At 43.0% G+C, this 19,306-nt stretch overlaps 1 protein-coding gene across 2 annotated transcripts; it reads left to right on the top strand.

Moving 5' to 3' along the window:
- The first annotated feature begins 3 nt into the window (after nucleotides 1–3).
- LZIC (leucine zipper and CTNNBIP1 domain containing) lies at nucleotides 4–12,267 on the top strand. Of its 2 annotated transcripts, none has more exons than XM_061600812.1 (7): nucleotides 4–166; nucleotides 2,511–2,637; nucleotides 2,894–3,029; nucleotides 5,155–5,253; nucleotides 10,864–10,959; nucleotides 11,337–11,418; nucleotides 11,880–12,267. In XM_061600812.1, the coding sequence occupies exons 2-7, from the start codon at nucleotides 2,537–2,539 to the stop codon at nucleotides 11,936–11,938; spliced, it is 573 nt and encodes a 190-aa protein (XP_061456796.1). In that variant the 5' UTR covers nucleotides 4–166; nucleotides 2,511–2,536; the 3' UTR covers nucleotides 11,939–12,267. The 2 variants fall into 2 exon arrangements, with proteins under 2 accessions (XP_061456796.1, XP_061456797.1); XM_061600813.1 differs by lacking the exon at nucleotides 4–166 and adding an exon at nucleotides 289–398.
- Nucleotides 12,268–19,306: the final 7,039 nt, after the last annotated feature.

Here is a 19,306-nt window from a genome sequence, read left to right on the forward strand (position 1 = left end):
TGTCCACTATTAGAATTGGTTCCCCCACAACCCCGAAATCGGAAGCGTTCGGGCCTCTGTAGCAGAGGACCCTTTTGTCTAAACTAAAGGAAGGATGTGATTTTGGGAGTCGCGGTTGTTGGTTTTCCAGGAGGCTGGAGAAGAAGAAGCCTGGGATTTGTTTTGGGTAAGGGGGTTTGAGGTTTGTGAGAAGGGAGTTGTTCGTAGGAAGGGGTTAATAGGTATTATGGGCTGGGCGTGCGTAAGGAAGGAAGGTGGCCTGCAGATCTGAGAGGGCTTTGAATAGGCCGCATTTCCTTCAGGGTGGTCACATGCCAGTAGAGGGCAGGGCTAGAGGCAAAAGTGGGTGAGGCAATAATTGTACATTTTACCTTTGCACAGTTTCTGCACACCCTCAGGTAAGCAAGAAGATTTTTGGAGACCAAGGACACATTCTAGCCAGGCAAAAACACTTGAGGATGCAAAGCAGGGCCAGTGAGGGGTGTGACCCAGTGAGGGGGAGAGGTAGGGTGGTTGAGAAGGGTCCTGAGGGCCAGAGATTGCCCATCCCAGCTAGAAAGGCCCAGGTTGTGTGTATGTGGCAAATCTATTCTCAGTGACGAATACTAACTGGTTCTCCAGTTACAAAAGGAAGAGGGGAGTGTGAAAGACATGATGGCTAAATTTTGGCAGTTTATTTGAGCTGGCCCACCATTGTTGTCTCCTCACATGTTCTTCCTCAAGTAAATTGCTGAGTAGGTATGGAGTGGAATCAATACTTTTAGGTGGACCTTGAAGGCTTATTTTCTGTCTCTGTAGTTTTCAGTTGCTGATGTAGTTTGGGCTACAGATACGATGCTCTAAATTGCTGATAGTGTGCTGCATTTATGCTGGGCTGGCTGGCTGCCTAGCTTGTTGGGTTGTTGCTTTTTTTGCTTGCTTTTTAGAGTATCATGAAGTGTGCTAGTTTTTAACAGAGGGTGTCCAACTGAACCGTTCTGCTAGCGCAAGACTTTAAGTTGTGTGATATAATTTCCCTGCCCCATCTATCCTGAATTTCACACCATTCACATTCATACGACCATGAGTTTTAGTGCTACAACAGAGGGATAAAAGCTTTCTCTGTCTACTTTCTCCATGCCATGCATTGTTTTATACACGTATGCCACCTCTTACTTGCCTTTTCTCTAAATGAAAAAGCCCTAGATGCTGTGACCTTTCCTCATTGGGAAGTCGCTCCAAATATAATGTGATCTTCCTTGTGACATGTAGTGTCAGGGAATTAGGTCTTACCTAAAGCCACTCCTGGGTGATCAAGCCTTGAGATAGCAGGAACGAGCAGAAGGAGTGTTGGGACCACACCAATATAAAAAGTTTTTAAAGATTTATTGAAAGATGTCCAGAGGTGCTTTTGTGAGTCGCCCATTGCAGGAATACTAAAATGCAAAATTAGATATCTTCAATAGTCCTGATTTTTCATACTTACTCACACAAGTAGCTGGTGGCCAACCAGTACTATAGTGAGGAAGAAGAGACTTGGAAAAGGAGAAGAGGCATGCTTAGGGCATCTCTGGTGGTTGGCTGTGGTAGAAACCTCAGATCTTCTGGTGAAGCTGGGGTGTCTTTATAGTCAGATAATGGTTTTGATGTTCTTTTGATATCTTCACTGAGCCCCGGTATCTCATCCATCCAGCAGTCAGCTGGCACTTGTAGTGATGTTACTCTTTTGACACATCCGTGTTCTCAGGACTGCATCTCCTCCTTCTCATACTTGGTGCTTATCAAGGGTGCTGGTCACAGGATCTCTTATAAGGCACTTACATTAGACATACATTAGAACTGTTACATGTTTTTACAGCTGAAGTATTCCAGACACACACACCCAGGTGTTGTTGTCTTGATAACCTTCAGCACCTCCAAGCCTCCAGTTTCAGCCATAAATCCTAGAAAATGACATTTATTAACACCCACACATCCTATACATGGTGTCATAAGATGGACCACGCTATCATCAGTGGTCGTGGGTGACTAGCTGGTACCATAGTGCATACGAGCAGTGTAACAGACACTGTGCTTTGTTTTGCAAACAAGTTGGAGAAAGTTATAAACATTCCTGGCTTTATCTCAAACACAGTATTTCCATCAGTTTCAATACTAAGATCATTTCTTATGTATATTTTAAAGATACAATTATACATGTGAATACAATGATAGAATAATAGTTATAGCCATGCAGAAGCATATGGAAATATTCCAATAGCAGTTTCAATAAAAATGGCATGTATAAGTGCATAGATCATGGCATGTTCAGGCATTGATACATATAGGAAGGAGGAAAATATACAGCAAATGTACTTTTAATTAGTGTCATATGAGCTTCTGGAACAGAATGGGCACGGTTAACTACAGAAGGTAATAATTATTTACCTTTGTACTAGGGCAAAGTTCTTTTATGCCATTTTCCCTATATAACTTTCGCGGGCTATTTCCTTTGAGCAGATGCCAAAAGAAAATTTTCTTGTCTCTCACAGATGGTCTGTTATGCCCGGAATTTAAAATGGCTTCAAGGGGAACAATTGAGACCAGCAAGCTGAAGCAGAACCTGGAAGAGCAACTGGATAGACTAATGCAGCAGTTGCAAGACCTAGAGGAGTGTAGGTAATAAACAGCTTTCTCAAAATGACTCATCCATCACAAAACCTTTGTGTAGCACCATGTGAGAGACAGAGCAAGTGTCCTTTTCTCTACCCAGTCTAGCTGTCTGTGGTACAGATGGAATGATGTTAGTGGAGGCTGGTCTATCAGGGCAAATGGGCCACGGCCCCACTAATCTCAGAATGTGCTCACCAGCCCCCACCTCCCCGCCTTCCTACTTAACCCATTGGCTGAGTCGTTAATGGTTGTTCTTACTCAGAGATGAACTGGAGGCAGATGAGTACGAAGAAACCAAGAGGGAAACCCTCGAGCAGCTGAGCGAGTTCAACGATTCCCTGAAGAAGATCATGTCTGGAAACATGACTTTGGTAGATGAACTCAGTGGGATGCAGCTGGTGAGTATTTGGATGGTTGTTGGTTTTTTTGCCATGTGAGTCCAAAAAATTGCACAATACATTGGGGGAAGGGTCATAACTTGGCATGCACCTGCTTTGCATGCGGAAGATCCTAGGTCCCATCCCCGGCATCTCCAGGTAGGGCTGGAAATGTCTCCTGCCCAAAACCCTGGAGAGCTGCTCCCAGTCTATGTAGACAAGACTGAGGTAGGTGGACCAATTTTTCTGACTTGGTATGAGGCACGTTCCTGTTGAACATTGTATGACTCTGGGATTTTTATGCAGTGCTCCCATGTGGTAAAGCACTGAACTGCAGGTAGCAGCTTCTTGGTGAGCTTCCTTGAGGCCCTGGATGCACTCTGCCCATCCCAGGCAAGAAGGTATATAAAAGGGTGGCTGTCGTTTGGCCCTAACTACTGGCTTGTCCTATTGCCCCTGGTCTCCAGTCCACCTCAGATTGTTGCTCATAGCACAGTTTGGACATTGTTCTTGCAAACTCCATAGTAAGGGGTGGATGTATATAATGGGTCATCAACCTTTTTGGGCCCGTAGACACATTTTTCATTCTGGAGAAACTGTCCTAGGCACCAACCTTCTATTGTCTACATAAGAACATGAGAAGAGTGTTGTGTCTACATCAAGCCAAAGACCCATCAAGTCTAGACTCCTGATCTCACAGTCAGGGCCGGCTCCAGGAATACCGGGGCCCTTGGGCATCAGCTTGCCCTGGGCCCCGGTGTGTGTGTGTGTGCGTGTGCACACGCATGCACGTACGCGGCCCCCCCACGACCCCATTCCTGTCTGCTGTCTTTTGCCATTGCCCTTAACGAAGATGGCGGCCGCGGTTTCCCTAAGGGGATGACACCTCTGCTGCCATCTCTGTTGATGGCACGCGTGCGTGCTACACACGTGCATCTCTGCCATCAACTAAGATGGTGGCAGGGGCTTCAGTACCTTATGGAAACCGCGGCCGCCATCTTCGTTAAGGGCAATGGCAAAAGACAGCAGACAGGTAGGTGGGGGGGCTTGGGGGTCCACGGATTGTGGAAGGGGAGCGGAGGGGCAGCTGAGGGGCCCCCTGTAGCTCCAGGGGCCGTCGGGCCAGTGCCCCACCTGGCTGCCCTTTAGGACCAGCCCTGCTCACAGTGGCCAATCAGATGTCCTAATGGGAAGCCCACAAGCAGGATCTGAGCACAAGAGCATTCTCCCCTCCTGAAGTTTCCAGCAATTGGTATTCGGAAAGATACCGCCTCTGATGATGGAGGTAGAGCATATAGCCATTATGGCTAGTAGCTTTTGATAACCTTATCCTCCATTCTAGAACAGAATATTGCTTTCATGGCTAATTTCAGCAGGGGGAAGTTTGAAGGGTTGGAAACCTTGTGGGCACCAGAGAAGGCCTCTGCAGGTGCACGTGTGCCTGTGGGCACCACAGTGCCGACTCTTAGTAGATAAGTCTTGGTTATTGCTACCCATAACAGCCTTGGGCATTCAGGGGGTGGGTTCTCTTCTGTGCCTGTTGAAGACATTTTTATTCCACCAGGCTTTCCCTGAAGGATAATCCTGGTCTGGTCACTGTTAAACATATAAGGCTACTCTTATATTTGATTTGTTAAATATATGGTGTTTCTGTTTCGTACATTGCTCTGAGGTTCTTTGGATGTAAAGTGATTGTTATGTTGTGGCATAGCGTTACTGGCATTTGGTCCCCAGAAGGTTGCCCTGAGGCTGGGGAAAAAAAAGGTTCCTTATCTTGGTAGAAATGTTTGCAGATTCAGGAAGCCTGAGAAACTTGGATTAGATTAACAGGTTGTAGCGTTACCGAAGAAAGAAAAGGAAGTGTCATTAATATCATGCTCCAGTTCCAAAGTTTAATGCTTCAGGCATTGCAAAGCTTCAAATCTGGTTGCTTTTTGAGTTAGCAAGCACCAGGAAGTTTCCTATATACTAGTAACCGAGGACTTTTCAAGTATATTCATTCAAAGACAATCTGAGCGCTCCTTGCTGGTTGTGGCAAGAGGCTGCCCAAGTAGCTTGTGATACAGCTGCAGCTATTGAGAATACCTGTTGACATTTGCTATAAGCTGCAGACCTTAACTTTTAGCTTGTAATCTTAACCTTCCAGGCTATACAAGCAGCCATCAGCCAGGCTTTTAAAACCCCCGAAGTCATCAGGATGTTTGCCAAAAAACAGCCTGGGCAGTTACGGACAAGACTGGCAGAGGTAAAGATGTTTTTTCACCTCAAAAAAAGTGTATTGTGTTACTATATTTCATTTATGAATCACTTCTTATGAGGCGTCCCAAAGCAATTTACGATATATAAAACGTGTGTGTGTGCCCACGCGCGCCTTCAAGTCAATTACAACCTATGGCGACCCTATGAACCAGCGACCTCCAAGAGCATCTGTCATGAACCACCCTGCTCAGATCTTGTAAGTTCAGCTCTGTGGCTTCCTTCATGGAATCAATCCATCTCTTGTTTGGCCTTCCTCTTTTTCTACTCCCTTCTGTTTTTCCCAGCATTATGGTCTTTTCTAGTGAATCATGTCTTCTCATTAAGTGTCCAAAGTATGATAACCTCAGTTTCATCATTTTAGCTTCTAGTGATTTATGTTGTTATGTGCCTTCAAGTCAATTACGACTTATGGCGACCTTATGAACCAGCGACCTCCAATAGCATCTGTCATGAACCACCCTGTTCAGATCTTGCAAGTTCAGGTCTGTGGCTTCCTTTATGGAATCAATCCATCTCTTGTTTGGCCTTCCTCTTTTTCTACTCCCTTCTGTTTTCCCCTGCATCTTTTCTAGTGAAGCATGTCTTCTCATGATGTGTCCAAAGTATGATAACCTCAGTTTCATCATTTTAACTTCTAGTGATAGTTCTGGTTTAATTGTTCTAACACAAAATTATTTGTCTTTTTCACGGTCCATGGTATCAGCAAAACTCTCTTCCAACACCACATTTTAAATGAGTTGATTCTTCTCTTATCCATTATTTTCACTTTCCAACTTTTATTTTATTTATTTATTATTTAATTTATATCCCGCCCTTCCTCCCAGCAGGAGCCCAGGGCGGCAAACAAAAGCAGTAAAAACACTTTAAAACATCATAAAAACAGACCTTAAAATACATTAAAACAAAACAATTTTAAAAACATTCTTTAAAAAAGCTTTAAAAACATCTTAAATAAAAAGGGTTAAAAAAAATATTGTTTAGGGGGGGAAAGGTTTAAAAAAACATATTAAAAAACGTTCACATCCATACATAGAGATTGGGAATACCATGGTCTTAATGATCCTGACTTTGGTGTTCAGTGATCCATCTTTGCATTTGAGGATTTTTTCTAGTTCTCTCATAGCTGCCCTCCCCACTCCTAGCCTTCTTCTGATTTCTTGACTATTGTCTCCCTTTTCGTTAATGACTTTGCCAAGGTATTGATAATCCTTGACAAGTTCAACGTCCTCACTGTCAACATTAAAGTTGCCGTTAACGTCAAGAAGGCTCAGCTGTAGTCCTGCTTTTGCACTTTCCTCTTTAATGTTCATCAGCATTCATTTCAGATTATTACCAGTTTCTGCTAGTAGTATGGTATTGTTTGCATATCTGAAATTATTGATATTTCTCCCTCCAGTTTTCACACCTCCTTCATCTTGATCCAATCCCGCTTTCCATATGATATGTTCTGCATATAGATTAAACAAATAGGGTGATAAAATACACCCGTCTCACACCCTTTCCGATTGGGAACCGATCGGTTTCCCCATATTCTGTCCTTACAGTAGCCTCTTGTCCAGAGTATAGGTTGCGCATCAGGACAATCAGAGGCTGTGGCACCCCCATTTCTTTTAAAGCATTCCATAGTTTTTCATGATCTACACAGTCAAAGGCTTTGTTGTAATCTATAAAGCACAGGGTGATTTCCTCCTGAAATTCCTTGGTCCGTTCCATTATCCAATGTATGTTTGCAATATGATCTCTGGTGCCTCTTCCCTTTCTAAATCCAGCTTGGATGTCTGGCATTTCTCACTCCATATATGGTAAGAGTCTTTGTTGTAGAATCTTGAGCATTACTTTACTTGCATGAGATATTAAGGCAATAGTTCGATAATTACTGCATTCTCTGGGATCCCCTTTCTTTGGAAGTGGGATATATATTAAACATTTCCAGTCTGTGGGCCATTGTTTAGTGTTCCATATTTCTTGACAAATCTTTGTCAAAATTTGAACAGATGCAGTCTCAGTAGCTTGTAGCAACTCTATTGGTATGCCATCTATTCCTGGTGATTTGTTTCTTCCAAGAATTTTAAGAGCAGCTTTCACCTCACATTCTAAAATTTCTGGTTCTTCATCATACAGTTCCTCCATGAATGAATCTGTCATCCTGGCATCTCTTTTGTAGAGTTCTTCAGTGTATTGCTTCCATCTTCCTTTTATTTCATCTCGGACAGTCAGTGTGTTCCCCTGTTGATTATTCAACATCCCTACTCTTGGTTTAAATTTCCCTTTCATTTCTCTAATCTTTTGGAATAGGGCTCTTGTTCTTCCCATTTTGTTGTCCTTTTCTATTTCTGTACAATAACTATTGTAATAGATTTCTTTGTCCCTATGTACTAGTCGTTGTATAGTTGCATTTAGGGTTCTGACCGTGTTTCTATCTCCTTTTGCTTTTGCTTTCCTTCTCTCTTTAATCATTTTAAGAGTTTCTTCAGTCATCCATTGAGGTCTTTCTCTCTTTTTAACTAGAGGTATTGTCTTTTTGCATTCTTCCCTGTCTCTGACTTCACTCCATAGTTTTTCTGGTTCTCTGTCAACTAAGTTGAAAGCCTCAAACCTGTTCCTTATTTGATCTTTATATTCTTTATATTCTTATTTAAATTGTATTTTGGCATTATGATTGCTTTGTTCTTCTTTAGCTTTACTCTGATTTTCGATACAACCAGTTCATGATCTGTACCACAGTCTGCTCCTGGTCTTGTTTTTGCAGAAAGTATGGAACTTCTCCATCTTCTACCAATTATATAATCAATTTGATTCCTATACTGACCATTTGGTGATGTCCACGTGTACAGTCGTCTTTTCGGTTGCTCAAAAAATGTGTTTGCAAGAAACAAATTATTGGCGTCACAGAATTTAATCAGTTTTTCTCCTGCTTCATTTCTATCTCCTAAGCCCCATTTCCCTGCAATTCCTAGTACTTCTCTGTTCCCTACTTTTGCATTCCCCATGATTATCAGGACATCTTGTTTTGGTGTGTGATCAATTTCTTCCTGTACTTCTGTGTAAAATCTCTCCAATTCCTCTTCTTCTGCTTTTGCCGTTGGAGCATAGACTTCGATGATGGTTATGTTGATAGGTTTCCCATTTAATCTCATTGATATCACTCGCTCAGACCTTGCTTTGTAGCTCCTAACTGCTTTTGCTACATCACTACTCACTATTAGAGCAAGCCCATTTCTTCTTAATTTCTTGTTTCCTGCATAAAATATTTTGTGGTTGCCTGACTGAAGGTGTCCCATTCCTGTCCATTTTAATTCATTCACTCCAAGTATTGTAATATTGATATGTTCCGTCTCTTGCTTGGCAATTTCTAACTTTCCCTGGTTCATGCTTACCACGTTCCATGTTCCTATTGTGTATGTCTGTCATGGCCCCGTCAGAGGACTCCTCAGATGAGGACGACTCGGGAGTTACAGCAGCAGACCCAGGAGCAGCAGGAGACACGGAGGAGCCTCCTGAGAATCCAGCTCCTTCTGCCCCTCAGCTGCAGAGCACCCCAGGGACAGCAGAGGCCCTGCAGCCAGACACAGACAGTGAACAGGATACTCCCCCCTCACCTGCAGAACGTAGACAGCAGAAGGTCAGGCAGAAGAGAGGCAGGCCTGTCTCCTTAAGGCCCAAACGCTGAGGGCTCACACCTGCTGTCCATCCTGCTCTTTATAAGGCACACCTTGGCTGCAGCTTGTTGCTGACTGCAACGTCAGGCGTGGCTTGTGTGTTTCTAGTTTCCTGGCACCCTCTTTCGGACTGACCCCTTGGTACTTGATCCCGGACCTCTACTGACCTCACTTCTGGACTCCTGACTCGGCAAGTACGCTTCGGACAAGCCTGGCCCTTATCAGCTCCCCTCCTCCTAGACCTGGCAGATTTATGACCAGACTGCCGGCTAAGGACTTTGCTTCCCTGCCAACCACCCAGGAATTTCCAGCCCCCCACCTGCACTGCTGACGCAGTGTAGAGCTGACAATGTCATACAACTCCAGACTCTCCTTTTGCGTCTGTGTTCATCAGGGCTTCCTTTTGGCTTTGGCCCAGCTGTGTCATTAGTCACAGCACTACTTGTCCTTTGTTCTTCCTCAGTAGCTCCCTGAGTGTCATCTGATCTGGGGGTCTCATCTTCCAGCACTATCTCGTGTTGCATTTTGGATACTCTGTTCATAGGGCTTTCATGGTAAGAGGTATTTAGAGGTGGTTTACCATGGCCTTCCTCTGAGTCTGGATGCATCTTAGTCTGGTGTCTCAGCTTTGACCATTCCGCCTTGGGTGCCCCTGCTAGGAGTCTAGCCTCTTGGTCTAGACTCCTGACGGCATTCTTCAACACTCTCAAACCCCCTCACCACGTTGAGGTGTGCATCCTAGAGAGGGTATAAAACAGTTACATACATAAAAACAATCGAATATATATATGAATATTTTGTATTGATTTGCGAAGATGAAGAGACAGGGAGTATTACGTTTTGCCCCTCTGAACAGACTACATTTTGCAAAATGGATGGAAATAATCTCAATGTGTTGCAGAAACCTGGCTCATGCAGTGACTGTGAAATGGATCACATCAACGCATGAGTGACTGAAATGCACGAGGGAGAACTTTGCCAAAGTGAGGATGTGGAGCCTGTGGCCCTCCAGATGTTGTTGGACTACATCTCCCATCACCCCTGACTGTTGGTCATGGGGCTGATGGAAGCTGGGAGTCGACCTCTTCTGTGGCTGACCCATATTAGCTGTTAATTATATGGTGAATTTATTTATTCTGGTACACAAATAATGGGTGAACTGCTATGGGCTTTGTATATCTTTATACATCAAATGCATAATCGCAATTGACTTTCAAGAGGAATTGCAAAACCTTCCTTTTTACCCAAACATGGCCAAAGGGGACTGTTTCTAACAACCTGAAGATCACAAAGGATGTTTTTAACTTTAACTGTGTTTTAGAATGTTTCTGACTGGTTTTTGAAGGCTTTTCTTCTTGTTGTTAAATTGTTTTGTTGATATGTTTGCTGCCCTGGGCTTCTTCGGAAGGAAGGGTGAGATATAAATTTCATTAATAAATAAATTACTTGATGGCAGACATAATAAAACTCCCATGAACTCTAGGTGTTACCCCTGCAACAGTGCAGAGGTTGAGTCCATCCTGCACCTTCTTTTTCATTGTGGTTTCTATCGAGGGACCAGGAATGACTTAATATACCTTATTACCCAGTCTTTCTCTGATCGTTCTAGCGAGTCTCTTATGATTATATTACTTCAGGGTACTAACAAGTCAATTACGGAGCAAGTGGAGAAATTCTTGAACTTGGCTATTCATATTAGACCATTAATGATTGTTGGATAGTCTCCAGACCAACTGTGTGTTTTTTGGTCCTTTGTAGTTTTTTAAAGTGTTATTTCACCTCTTTGTATATATTCCATTTTTTTAATGAGGTTGTAATATTATCTGTTTTTATCTGATGATTCAGTGGTCTGTTGACTGTAACAATGAAATTTGATTTGTAATCATAGTAAATGTCTTCTTTCCCCCATTTATCTTCCCCTCCCTTCCCCTGTATAGATGGACAGAGATCTGATTGTTGGAAAGCTGGGGCGGGACCTCTACACTCAGCAGAAAGTGGAAATCCTCACTGCTCTCAGGAAGCTTGGAGAGAAGGTACTAACTTTGGTTGCTGTGTTCCCTGTGGGGTATAAATAGAACTGTGTGGATCACGAGCACATGCCATGTAGTACAAGATCTATACTCTGCCACAACATTTGGATCCTTAGGCACTGGCCTTTTAAAAATTATTATTGTTGTTGTTATAACCTTTAACAAAGCAGCTTTCTAGTCCTCATTGTTTTCTGCACAAAATATTATCATATGACCCTCCTGTTGTTTTTTTTTCTTTTTGCTATGTTTAAAAACCATTTAAGGCTTTTTCTGGAGCCTTGGAGTTATGAAAGCTTTTTGAAATGTTTCCCTATTCCTTGCCCTTCTCATTCATGAATCCTTAAATATTATATGGCTGATTTTTCTTTCTCTCTTTCCAGCTTACTCCTGATGATGAGACTTTTCTTTCAACGAATGCAAGAGCTGCTCTCAGTCAGTTTGAGAGAGTCTCCAGTGACCTTGGTAAGTTGTTGTTGTTGTTATTAAATCATCCCACGACCCTTTCCTGGATCAGATGCTTCAGTCTCTTTACAATCAAGGGGGAAATAAATAATATCAAATATCTGTGTGTCTGTGTTGAGTATGGTTGTATAAATCCATGTTCATAATAAATAAACAATCATTATTTGATAGAGGACGGATATTGCCATTGGAGCAAACGCTGGATTTTACAATGGTTTTTTAAAGGATTATTTTAATTTTAGCATATCAAATTTTAAAATATTAAACCTGTCAAATACATAACATTTTTTCACAAATCTTAATATCAAGTCTCCCTGTGTAAATGTCTGTATGTATGTCACGGCTATATTACTTCATACTTGTAATCATTAATCAATCAATTATTTATTGGAGGATGGTTCTTACTGGTCCAATAAAGACATGTTTTAAAACGGCCCTTCTTTTTCATTCTCCAACTGCAGGATCAGGCGACAAAGTCTTCGCGCTGGCCAGTTTTGAGGTAGAAAAGTCAAAGCAATGAAGGCAAGCTGTGTTCACCTGCGTTGGATCTGAGTGTTTTGTTTCTTTTTTACCATGTTGTATTTGTGTGTTTCTTACAAACTTTTTTGTAATGCTCTTTATATTAACGGCAACTGAAAACAAAAAAAGCTTTTAAAGTGCCCTTTTGCGTGCCTGGCATCATAAGGTCAGAGGTTAAGAACACTAAGTGGTACTTCTTAAAATGAGGAAACGAAACTGAGCTACCTAACCCACTGTGACTGTCATCTTTTAAACGTATGGAAATGTACACATATCCCCCCCACACGTCTTTGAAATGTGCATTCTCTAGTAAAACCTTTTCTCTCTCTCTTTCTCTCTCTCGTTTGTTACATGTGATGGCAAAGAACCTCTCTTTTCAGCAGCGACTGGGTCTCAACGGCTGTGTGACTTTAGCCACCTTTTTGCTGGAATCCCCCCTTTTTTTAAAAGGAGGGGAGATTGTACCTATGTGCAGAATGTGACAGCGTTTTGCTTGGAGCCGCCCCTGTCTAAAAGCTGGGATCACACACAAGCTGTGCATCCTCCTTGCCCTCCCAGATTCGCTCAGGCAATGAATGGGCACCATTGTATCCTCCAAGTCTTGATTGACAAACAATAGCGGCCCCGTTGGGAGCGTTCTGGGCTGATTTAACTTCATGGACCAGAATGACAGGGAGTGCAGTCAAGAGGCCCTCTCTTTGGCCTCTGACGATAGTCTGCCATGTTGTTGGCTAAAATTTGCCATTCTTTTCTCGTGTTTCGGTGGCCGGCGGGGGAAGCGTGGAACGGCTTCCTTCCACATAGAAACAAACAAGAGGTCCTTCTTTTGTAGGTGCTGCCTATTCTGTTGCTGAATGAAGGTGGTGCTTGCTATCCATTGACCTCGCTAGCGACATGGGTTCCCTATCTTCTTCCAGACCCGACTTTAGATGCTGGTTGGTTTTGACGTACAGGATTGAGCTCTATCTAACGTACTTAAAAGTTGCCTGTTCCCTTTTGTCTCCTTCTCAGTAATTTTACTTTGATTTCTGTCCCACCCTTCCTTTCCCCACCCCCATTTTATTCTCACAACAACCACCCTATGAGGTAGGTTAGACTCAGAGAGAGTAAATAGTTAGCCCAAAGTGAGAGTCATAGCTTAAGCAGAGATTTGAAGCTAGGTCTTCTCAGGCCTACTTGGGCACTCTTCACCCCACTAGGTCTCATACGGGATATTGACTAGTTGCCCAGTTGGTGAATGTAAAGGGCAACCTCTTACCAGGCCCATATTTGAGGAGTTGGGAGACATTCCTTTACACTTCATTGTAAGAGAGCTTGTTAGGACTGAACTCCATAATATGTTTTCAGTATTTGTAGCTTTTTCATAAAGCGTTGCCTCTTGGCAGGTGCAGAGTGTCTTTCATTTATCAGTGAATGGGATGTATCCAATATCAGCCCTACTCCAAGTAACCCATTAAGATTAATGGACATGACTTTGGCCCCATCTGCACTTTACATTTAACACAGTATCATACCACATTAAACAGTCATGCCTCCCCCCCACAAGAATCCTGGGAGCACAAGTATTTCCAGAGTGGTTTAATAAGCAATCCTTCTTCCCAGTAAACTGTAGCTCTGGGAGGGGAAGCAGGGTCCCCTAACAACTCTCAGCACCCTTAACAAACTAGAGCTGCCAGGATTCTAGTGAGGGGGGGATGACTGTTTAATGTGGTATGATACTGCTTTAAATGTATAGTGCAGAAGGGGTTTTAGGTTCATTAATTTCAGTGGGTCTACGCAGAGTAGGACTAGCTTTGCCTTACTGAGTTTCGTGGGGGTGAGTGAAGAGAAGTGGTTTTTGGAAGCATATCATCTACCCTTACTATCTAAACACTGAAAAATCCCAGCGTTCTTCACAAAGCTGAAGTAGTTTTGCCATTTGAAGCCCTCGCAGTGTTCTTTTTTCTTTTTCTTTTTCCCTTCTCCTTGGCTTTAGTTGGTTGCAGAGTTAACTGCACATCGAGCTCATGTTGAACCTCAGAAAGCGAGCAGGTTCGGGGGCAGGGGGGGAACTGTTTGTGTGAAAGAGTGTTTGCTTCTTGATGTCTACAGATGGGCTTGCCACCTTGGGCTCCTACTGGAAAGAAGGGCGGGATATAAACCGAATAAATAAACTGTTTTCATTGAATCCTCAATATAAAACGGCTTCCTCTTCTCCATCCACTCCTGCTTGTTATAGAGCATAGGTAAGGCTTGCCTCCGGCCTGACTTTTTTTTAAAAAAGAGAGATTTAAACATCTTTTTGTCAATCAACCGCTTTACCGTGTCCACCGATCCCAAATGAACTCACTGCGTTGTAATTTCAGAAATTGCTTCACACACACACCCATTTTTAAGAAAGGCAGGAGCACAATGCCTATATTCTTTTTTTTCTCCTGGCGTGCAGACTTGTGTGGGTTGCCAAAAGGGTGTTTGCTGTAGCATATTGCGGTGCTGCTAGAACATGACTCTCCCTTACTCAGCAGTTTTGGGAGTGCAAGAACGTAGGGGCCAGTGGGAGGAGGAGGAGGAGCCGCCGGCAGCGGCTTCTTAGTGAACAATGGCCAGAGTAGAACAGCCATGAAACAGACTCCTGATGACGGAAGAGACGGGCAACCGCCCTCCAGGCTTTATGCATCAGTTAAGACGGCAGCTTTCCAAACAGGATGATGACTTCTGAAATGAGGAAAGTGGAAAGTGTCGCTCTGCAGTCTTTCCCCCCCCCCTCAAAAAAGCATGTTGTTGTTATGTGCCTTCAAGTCGATTACGACTTATGGTGACCCTATGAATCAGCGACCTCCAAGAGCATCTGTCATGAACCGCCCTGTTCAGATCTTGCAAGTTCAGGTCTGTGGCTTTCTTTACGGAATCAATCCATCTCTTGTTTGGCCTTCCTCTTTTTCTACTCCCTTCTTTTTTTCCAAGCATTATTGTCTTTTCTAGTGAATCATGTCTTCTCATGATGTGTCCAAAGTATGATAACCTCAGTTTCATCATTTTAGCTTTTAGTGACAGTTCTGGTTTAATTTGTTCTAACACCCAATTATTTCTTTTTTGCAGTCCATGGTATGCGCAAAGCTCTCCTCCAGCACCACATTTAATAATAATAATAATAATAATACATTTAATTTCTGTGTCGCCTATCTGGCCAATGGCCACTCTAGGCGACGTACAGCAGTTAAAACATAATATGATAAAATACAATACAATGATACAATATAAAAACAATATAAGAACAATACAGCAGCAGACAATAATATTAAAACAGGGTAGGAGGCATTCCAATCTTAGTAATTAACCCTCCCCGAAAATCCCGAAGGCCTGTTGAAAGAGCCAGGTCTTTAAGGCTGTACGAAATGTATTTAGGGAAGAGGCATGCCGGAGATCTTGTGGGAGGGAGTTCCAGAGGGTGGGGGCCGCCACTGAGAATGCCCTCTAGTACCCGCCAATCTAGCTGTTTTTGTCGGGATTGAGAGAAGGCCCTGTGTGGCTGATCTTGTCGGGCGGCATAATTGGTGGCGTTGAAGGCGCTCCGTAAGATAAACTGAGAGATGAGTTGATTTTTCTCTTCTCCGCCTGTCCAACTTTCACATCCATACATAGAGATCAGGAATACCATGGACTGAATGATCCTGACTTTGGTGTTCAGTGGTACATCTTTGCATTTGAGGACCTTTTCTAGTTTTCTCATAGCTGCCCTACCCAGTCCTAGCCTTCTTCTGATTTCTTGACTATTGTCTCCATTTTGGTTAATGACTGTGCCAAGGTATTGATAATCCTGGACAAGTTCAATGTCCTCATTGTCAACTTTAAAGTTACATAAATCTTCTGTTGTAATTCTTTAGTCTTTTTGACGTTCAGCTGTAGTCCTGCTTTTGTGCTTTCCTCTTTAACTTTAATCAGCATTCGTTTCAAATCATTACTGGTTTCTGCTAAGAGTATGGTATTGTCTGCATATCTTAAATTATTGATGTTCCTCCCATTTTCACACCACCATCTTGGTCCAATCCCGCTTTCCGTATGATATGTTCTGCGTACAGATTAAGCAAATAGGGTGATAAAATACACCCCTGTTTCACACCCTTTCTGATTGGGAACCAATCAGTTTCTCCATATTCTGTCCTTACAGTAGCCTCTTGTCCAGAGTATAGGTTGCGCACCAGGACAATCAGAGGCTGTGGCACTCCCATTTCTTTTAAAGCATTCCATAGTTCATGACCTACACAGTCAAAGGCTTTGCTGTAGTCTATAAAGCACAGGGTGATTTTCTTCCGAAATTCCTTGGTCTGTTCCATTATCCAACGTATGTTTGCGATATGATCTTTGGTGCCTCTTCCCTTTCTAAATCCAGCTTGGATATCTGGCATTTCTCGCTCCATATATAGGAAGAGCCTTTGTTTTAGAATCTTGGGCATTACTTGACTTGCACGGGATATTAAGGCAATAGTTCGATAATTACTGCATTCCCTGGGATCCCCTTTCTTTGGAAGTGGGATATATATTAAACATTTCCAGTCTGTGGGCCATTGTTTAGTTTTCCATATTTCTTGAAAATTTTTTGTCAACATTTGGACAGATTCAGTCTCAGTAGCTTGTAGCAACTCTGTTGGTATGCCATCTATTCCTGGTGATTTGTATCTTCCAAGAATTTTAAGAGCAGCTTTCACCTCACATTCTAAAATGTCTGGTTCTTCATCATACGGTTCCTCCATGAATGAATCTGTCATCCTGGCATCTCTTTTGTAGAGTTCTTCAGTGTATTGCTTCCATCTTCCTTTTATTTCATCTCGGACAGTCAGTGTGTTCCCCTGTTGATTATTCAACATCCCTACTCTTGGTTTAAATTTCCCTTTCATTTCTCTAATCTTTTGGAATAGGGCTCTTGTTCTTCCCATTTTGTTGTCCTTTTCTATTTCTGTACAATAACTATTGTAATAGATTTCTTTGTCCCTATGTACTAGTCGCTGTATAGTTGCATTTAGGGTTCTGACCGTGTTTCTATCTGCTTTTGCTTTTGCTTTCCTTCTCTCTTTAATCATTTTAAGAGTTTCTTCAGTCATCCATTGAGGTCTTTCTCTCTTTTTAACTAGAGGTATTGTCTTTTTGCATTCTTCCCTGTCTCTGACTTCACTCCATAGTTTTTCTGGTTCTCTGTCAACTAAGTTGAAAGCCTCAAACCTGTTCCTTATTTGATCTTTATATTCTTTATATTCTTATTTAAATTGTATTTTGGCATTATGATTGCTTTGTTCTTCTTCTTTAGCTTTACTCTGATTTTCGATACAATCAGTTCATGATCTGTACCGCAGTCTGCTCCTGGCATCCGGGCTGCTAAATCACCAGAATCAGTAGGAAGCTGTCTTATCTGTGTAGCTTAGTGCTGTCTGCACTGACTGGCAGTGGCTTTCTCAGCCCTACCAGTTCCTACCTTCAGCCTGAAGTGGGTACAGTCTAGAAAAAAAGCTGGATTGCACTGAGCAAAATTAAGCAGTAAACCTCCAGTTTAAATTAGCGATCCTCAATTTCCACCATCCTCAACTCTGTGCTGCCCAAGCTTCCTTGAAAGTGAGAGACAGGGAAGATGAAGCTCGGGTTACCTTTTAGCGTGTGGACCAGGAGATCACAGAACTGAAAGGCACGAACAAGTGAGACAAACCACAAATGGCAGGGAAAGGCAAGATCCCTAAACGTTCTAGTCCAGGATTGGGGAACCTTTGGCCTTTCAGATGTTGCTGAGCTACAATTTTACCAGTTGCTGGAAACCCCCAGAGGGGAGAGTCCGCTTGTGTGTAGGTCCTGCTTGTGGGTTTCCCCATGAGGCATCTGATTGGCCACTGTGAGAACAGGATGCTGGACTAGGCGGGCCATTGGCCTGGAGCAGACTCTTCCTATGTTCTTAAGTCCTATTAGCCGTAGCAAGCATGGCCAACGATCAGGGACAATGGGAGTTGTAGTTCAGCAACATCTGGAGGGCCAAAGGTTCTTTGTACCTGCTCTAGTCCATTGGAGCTGATGAAAATGTCCTCCTTTAAGTCCTATATTTGGCATATATTGCAGAACAAAAAACAATCCCATATGTCTGAGTCTTAACAATAGAGAACACAATTTAGGGGTTGCATCCGAGGTTAGTCTTATTCAGCCTACTCTGAATAAGACTAACCTTGGATGCAACCCCTAAATTGTGTTTGCTATTGTTAAGACACGGACATATGGGATTGTTTTTGAAGTTAATAGATATGACTAACTTAGGCTTGTTAATTTCAGTGGGTCTATGGCGAGTATAACTTAGCTGAATACAACCCTTAAGATTCTTTTTTTTTACCCCAGCAGGACTCCTTTAATTATTATTTATTGATTTATATACTGCTTATGTGCCAAAATGGCTTATTTGCTTGTAAAAGCTGAACATGTAAACAATAAGAACATAAGAAGAGCCTGCTGGATCAGGACCATGGGCCACCTAGACCACACTCACACCTTACATTCCATTACAAATAGTCATGGCTTCCCCTCAAGAATCCTGGGAAGTGTAGTTTGTGAAGGGTCCTGAGAGTCGTTAGGAGACCACTGTTCCCCTCACAGAGCTCCAACTTCCAGAGTTCCCTGGGAAGAGGGACTGACTGTTAAACCACTCTGAGAATTGTAGCTGAGAATTGGGTCTCACAACAACTCTCAGCACCCTTATTAAACTACACTTCCCAGGATTCTTTGGGGGAAGCCATGACTGTTTAAAGTGGGATAAATGTATGGTTTGAATGTGGCCTTTGTCCAGCCTCCTGTTTTCACAGTGGCCAACCAGATGCCTCTTCTGAGAAGCCCCCAAGCAGGATCTGAGTGCAAGAGCACTCTCCCCTCCTGTGGTTTCCAGCAACTGGTATTCAGAAGCATCCTGCCTCTGACCATGGAGATGGACTTTACTGTCTGTGCTCGGGAAAGTGCAATCAGTTGAACCTCTGCCTGTTGCACAGGCAGTTCAAGAAGGAAGAGGGCCGTGAGAAACACGGGGAGAAGCCCTGATATTGCACTTGGCATCCTGTTCCTAAGTGTCGTGGTACATGCCCCAGAGGAAGAGATGATGAAATAACCCTGGTCAGAGGGGAGAGCAAGGCCACTGGGTCTGGAAAACTGGAAAGTGTGTGTGTTGGAACGCTGAGACTCTGGAAAGCCTCAGCATGGCATTTCCTAGAGCTGGGCTGCTTTTGACTGCCCTGTTTGCAGCTTCCGTTGCCATCTGTGGCTTCTGATTAGGTCTTGCCAGTTGGGAGTAGCATCCTTTTTTATACGTATTTCCCCCCCCCCTTTTAAAACGGTGATAGCTAAATAACCGCTTATGTGAAATCACAGCGGTTGC

This window comes from Rhineura floridana, chromosome 18 (genome assembly GCF_030035675.1).
Source record: "Rhineura floridana isolate rRhiFlo1 chromosome 18, rRhiFlo1.hap2, whole genome shotgun sequence".
NCBI lineage: Eukaryota > Metazoa > Chordata > Lepidosauria > Squamata > Rhineuridae > Rhineura > Rhineura floridana.

What these genes read in the sequence shown, in the direction of transcription:
- LZIC (XM_061600812.1), top strand. Translation starts at nt 2,537, where the DNA reads ATGGCTTCAAGGGGAACAATTGAGACCAGCAAGCTGAAGCAGAACCTG. An exon ending in CAAGACCTAGAGGAGTGTAG is followed by an intron (nt 2,638 to 2,893) that starts GTAATAAACAGC and finishes GTTCTTACTCAG; the next exon opens with AGATGAACTGGAGGCAGATG. An exon ending in GAGAGTCTCCAGTGACCTTG is followed by an intron (nt 11,419 to 11,879) that starts GTAAGTTGTTGT and finishes CTCCAACTGCAG; the next exon opens with GATCAGGCGACAAAGTCTTC.